Source organism: Topomyia yanbarensis, chromosome 3 (assembly GCF_030247195.1).
Source record: "Topomyia yanbarensis strain Yona2022 chromosome 3, ASM3024719v1, whole genome shotgun sequence".
Classification (NCBI taxonomy): Eukaryota; Metazoa; Arthropoda; class Insecta; order Diptera; family Culicidae; genus Topomyia; species Topomyia yanbarensis.
Window position 1 is genome coordinate 317,799,982 of NC_080672.1, and position 6,000 is coordinate 317,805,981.

The following is a 6,000-nucleotide window of genomic DNA, read 5'->3' on the forward strand; positions in this document are numbered from 1 at the left end:
GAACACTTTGTCGCCGTCGTAGTGGCTACTTCGCCATTGTAAACCATCCTAGACGGAAGACCCGTTTCCTTCTCTTCTTATTAACAAAAGTCCAGAAGCCCTTCGGATTTCGTTGTAAGTTTTGTTGGATGCGGTTCACATATCCTTTGTACAGCAATTTATTATAACAGCGGTACTCATTACTGGCTATTGTGAAAAAGCGCTTGAGAATAGGGCATCGTCGATTTGTGTACGCACGTAGAGCTTTGGTACGGATGCGTTTCAGATTCCGAAGCATTGCGTTCGACCAGGGAGGCTTCCTGGGAGGTTGCTAATTTGGAACAGATTTTTCAACACAGTCAAGGAGTAACCGATTATAGAGATCAACTGCAACATCTACTTGATCAAGTAGTACACTACAGTCAATCAGCAACAGTGAGCGGCGTAGAGCTACTAGATCAGTTTTGCGAAAATTACGACGATTCACAGCTAAAGCTCTTCATATAGTGGTGAACTAAAGGTGGAAATGGATATTTCTAAAGCGGGATGATAGTTATCCAAAGGAACGATCATACTCGAAGCTTCACTCACAGAACACTCAGGCAAAGCATTCTCATTGACGAAGACAAGGTAAAGAAAACGAGATTGATGGTTGGAAACCGTGCTTACTTGACTTAGTCCGTGAAAAGCCATCCCGTCCAGAAGTAAGCGGCTGGCAGGATTTGTTGTCGAGGATAACGGGTTAGGGTAAGCGTACCCACGTCCAGAAGAAACCCACATCAGTCCTGGTTGGTTGAAATCACCAAGAACTATTATCACATCGTTTGCATCTGCTTGAGAAGAAGCGCGCTCTATGTAGTCTAGGTGGAACTGCGTAATAGAACAATCAAGTCGTTTTTCTGGAGGAATGTAAACAGCTCCAATTAAGTAGTCCTTCGTTTGCGTAGTAATCTTCGTCCAAACTGCTTCAATGCTTGATGAACTATCCACACTAAACTCACAGGAGGCAAGTGCGGAAGAAACAGCGATTAAAACTCCCCCGCCGCGACCATGAATACTGTTACGAGCACCTCGATCCGCACGATAAACCGCGTAAGAATCCCCGAAGAGCTTCATCGATGTAATACGATCATCAAGCCAAGTTTCCATTAGAACGAAAATATCGTAGTCGCCGTCAAGAGCAGCCAAGTACAAGTCCTCGATTTTCGTCCTGAGCCCTCTGACGTTTTGGTAATACAACCGCAAACCATCGACGCCATGTGCAAAGCGTCCCGACAAATTGCAAGGACGTGATGTACCCGAAGGCAAGCTGGAAACCAGAAGGTTTTCAGAAAGCGGATCGTCATTTAAAGCAAAATACTCGCCTGAGAAGGGAGTTGGGAAGACCCCCTCACGACCTCCGAACGCAGGGCCGGGACGACTAAGCTGGTCGCTGGCTGGTAGCACGACTGCGTCGGAGCGCTCAGGGGCTTCCGTAGTGCGGCATAACAGGCGTCCCGGTGATGGCAGCGCAGCGTGAATTCGTTTGTGCAGTCTCGGCGATGACGGCGGAACAATGCTTCTTCGTAACGGTGGCAAGTTGTGCAAGAAAGGAATTCGGAAATCGGCAATGTAACGTGTACTATTTCCCATCAGCTACTTAGTCACCATTGGGCTTTCCAAATTCTCAGTATGATTACATCCGCTTGGAGTTTGGAGTTGGTTTAGTCCGGGTCCACGATCGGGTTTTATTGACATGTCAATGAATTCTTGAAACAGCAGGCCCTCGGGCCAAGTAGACGGAGTAAGTGCTATCTGTTTCAGTACTGGATCAAGGCCAATCTTAAACGACACGAAGGACACATTTGTCGTGTCTTTACCCTTTGGCACTAAACGCACGATATCAGTGGTACCTTCAACATTCAAACAACGAAGAAGGATTTTCTGGACGTCACTGTCGGTGATCATAGGGTGAAAACCAGACAAATATAACCAGAACTTTGGCGGTGGTGGCGATGGCGTCAGTATTCGATCAGTCTCTAAACAATTCAAGGTTCCGTTCTAATCATTACGTGCTCGTGTGAACGGAAAGTACTCCTCATTAATGAATGCGCGTAAGATATTTCAAGTGACTTAACAATATAATAATTTAAGATGTTGTTGAAATAGATAATCGAAAAAAATGATCCAAAAAGAGAAATAAATGGAATACAAAAAATTCTCCGAGGCACAAACGTGATCGTCGCACAGTTAAGCAACCACGTTAGTTGTATTGCGCAACTTCAATTCTACACTCTGGCGACGACGAGGATACCGAAGAAGTCATTTACAAGTACAAAACCAGATGCAGCTGCTGGAAAGATATGTTTTTTCGACATTTTCCACATTTTCTGAAATGAATAACGTCATTGGACTTTCCACATTTTCTCAAATAAATAACGTCATTGGATTACATTTATTATTTGTGTTATTAATTTTTAAATAATCTGCAGTATTCATACTCAAACTTAAGTTGAACCGCTGATTTTCTAGGTATGTGCGTTGTTTTATTTAATCTCGGATAACCTATCGTACCCAGATTTTAAAAACATCGAAAAAAAGTAGTTTCGTCTTATTGGATTCAGCTTGAAAAATATTTAGCCATGCATAAAATCTTTGTTGCCAAAACGTTGCCAGATATATAACCTTTGCAACCGGTGTATGTTTGGCAAAATCAGTGCAAAAATACCATCTCACGAACTCGCCAAAAAAACTGACCTACTTGACCACATCTACGTATATTAGATCGTGACGTATATATTAACGAACCAGTTCAGCAATACATGCAAAATATTCGATGATTTTAAGAACTATTTCACGAGCACGAATGGTAAATCGTGACTATTGTACTAGGAATCATGAACCAGTACACAAATACATGAATAACATTTTGTTAACAATTTCACGAACACGGATGGTGGATAATATATATTAGGAATCATGAATTAGTTCAAAAGGATTGAATGAATTCATGAATAAAATTCCGAATTTCGTGAAAAAATTCGCGAGAAAATATTGTTTTGGGTTTGTGAATGTATGAATAACATCGTGAGTCAACCTTCTGTTTTGTGAAAAAGGTTCATAAAGTTGTGAACTAGTTCGCGTACAGACGATTGATTTAGTAATAATATGGATTTCAAGAACAAATTCAATTATTTCCATTAATAAAAGTGTTTTCAGGCGCTGGATCTAGCCTACTCACGAGCTTACCCTTAGGGTGTCGAGGTCGGTCCGTCGATTCCGATGAAGCTTGACGTCCGGTTCGCTGGCGCCCCTACGACCCGAATCCGGTGCCATGTCGCGTACTACTAAACTAGTCTACACCGTCAGAGAGTTCCCCAGCGGCAGAAATTCTTCCGAAACCCGATGTGTGGTTTCACGGCGGCGCTCTAGCCAATGGCGCTACTTTTTTGGTGCCTTCGCCACTTCCTCTGCAGCTCGGAGAATATACTCGTAACCACTCTGTTGACATTTTTGTTTTTGTGAAAGTCTGATGAATAAGGGCTTGTCTACCCTGTATTCTTAATAACCATGTAACCCACAGAAACTTTGCGATCATTTTCGCAGCATACAAAATAGTAATAACATCTAAATCGATAAAAAATATCATCTGTTTCATTTGATCTTAAATGCTGATTACCCGCATAATAATTTATTATTTATTTGCTAAGTTGTCAAAGAAAGTAAAATTATTTATGTGTTCCTTTTTTGTGTTGAAACATATCGAACCTTTATCAAACCATCTATAAATCAAATGCTCCGCGTGCATTTTTTCCCCAATCAATTATACCAAGGTCGAAATAAATGTTTTATTTCAATCATCATAAGTTCACGAGCAGCATAATTAACGGTCGAACGGCCTTTTATCAAAACCGGAAATCTGAAACAACAATCAGACGGCGACGAAAATAAACTTACCCATTAATTTGATTACTTCCGAGTGGTTCAGGAACAGGTCGAAGTATCCAAGGGAAGGTCGAGCTACGTTCAGCAGCTGCAGGAGTACTATTCGCAAGCAGATATTCCAACGAGAGATCATTTTCGATAAAACACTTGAGAATTTTGCAATTTTTTTTTTGATTAATTTTGTATTAACTACGGAGCGATAGCGTGAGTTCACAGAATGGAGAATATTTTCCTATGCTAACTACAGGTGCGTCAAGTTGAAAGAGAATTACAGATTCGACAAAAACCGACACCTCAGACACTAATTACAGAAACGCCGAGTATTCGTCAGAGCGCTGAGCGAGGATAGGCCTCGGACCCAATCAAATTAATTTCAGGCATAAATTTATAATTATTTGTTTCGTTATTTGCACAGCGTAGCTTCATCAATCATTTCAACTGTCGCTCGGTGTTCCAGTCGAGTGGAAAGCGGTATCATCATTCATTTGGCCGCTGCTGCTCATCCACTTAGAACTTGGGGACAGTCTGCCAGGGCCAGCTGTGACCGGAAGCGGAACTCTGCCCGTTGCTCATCACTTCACTAACCGAAGCGGCGGTGGACCGGGAACAATTTGCACGAGAAACGATAATTCCACAATTGCATCAAGTGGTCGAGCTTTTTAACGATAATCCATCAGGTGCACCCACACTGCAGAATAGCCTACAACTGACCCACGGGCTCATCATGAATATTCATCACCAATGCTCGTGAAATTTGAATTTTTAATTATTTCCTTTCCCAGGTGCACTCGGGCGCTGTTTCACTGCCCAGGACACGTCCATCGGGAAAATGATCGAGCACAATCTATTATTAATTTTTATCTCCTCAGCTTTTGTTTTCACTCCTAATTAGATATTGATTCAACGCACCACATGATTAAAACAGCGCTTGTTCCGTTCGTCGCATTTTATAATATGATTATGCTGATGAGTTGCCCCGGCGAACGAATCGATCAAATAGGTTTCACTGCCAAAGGATTACACTATGGCTTACATAGCAATTAGCAAACCACACTTCGAACAATTGGCCCCGAGAGCCACAAATGCACTAAAACATACCGCCGGGGTAAATTCCGAATGCTACCACGCTCGCATTGGTAACGATAACAACAGAATCCACGGTAACGAGCTCGTTAATGACTATCACTCCACACCAAACTGGCGTTAAATTATTAATTCAACCGCGGTTGCAGGAGATTCCTTGCGAGAGCTGTCCTTGTGTGCCAACCCTTCACTATACACGGACGATGTTCGATACGTCGTTCAACGAAGACCGCAGGATAGCGACTGCTGACAACCTTCCGTCCTCGGTTCGACAGGCGACGACAGTTGCAGATTGCCTCCAGACCAGACCATGCAACCGATCAGTTCACAGTGGTTCCGGCTTTCACGCGTCACTCTACTTCATTCAACACTTCACCCGATGGCACTTCCTGTCCGAAGGAGGGATTCATTTTGCCGACCGCGAAACCGTAAACACGCCCTATCGAGTGAAGATCCGAACTGAGACTGACACAGGACACATGTCGCGATTCAGTCAACGGGATGCCAGGATCTGAACCGGTTCGACTTCGCTCCACGCAGATGAACGTGCTCCTTCGGAAACGGTTCCGGCGCATGCGCCGTTCGGAATTCCCTCAGGGATCGGCGGATGTTCATTTTGTGGCTATCCACACATTAGCCGCATGCAGCGAGTGTTGGCACAACTACTTGTTGATACACTACCGGCATCCGGCGGTATGCCTGACCGAGCTATGTTGAATGTTGTTATCCTTCTTCGGGCGATAGCTCACAACCTGAAGTGGAAAAGTTCTCCTCGAGCGTTGTTGCGCGCCTTCAGCCGGAATGGACTCAAGCGGGAAAACTTTACGCTTATCAATGATTGTAAATTTACGTTTTGCATTTTGCACGGCGAAAGTTCCTTCCGGAGCATGACGGTGTGGTTAGGTTGTAAAGTTTATTGGCTGTTAAGTTGAGGTAAATTGTTTAGCACTGAGCTGTTCGGGAGTCACCAGAGGTGAACATTCCTAAGGAAATTACATTCAGTTTGTTCATGTT

General features: G+C 43.4%; 1 protein-coding gene across 1 annotated transcript in view; it reads right to left on the reverse strand.

Annotated features, from left to right (window-relative positions):
- Positions 1 to 5,434, reverse strand: part of LOC131693211 (tyrosine-protein kinase Drl) — a 245,305-nt gene extending 239,871 nt beyond the window's left edge. The window contains exon 1 of the mRNA XM_058980860.1: positions 3,916 to 5,434. Within this exon, the coding sequence (XP_058836843.1) occupies positions 3,916 to 4,036 (121 nt within the window). The 5' untranslated portion in view covers positions 4,037 to 5,434. The remainder of the gene's footprint in view (positions 1 to 3,915) is intronic.
- Positions 5,435 to 6,000: the final 566 nt, after the last annotated feature.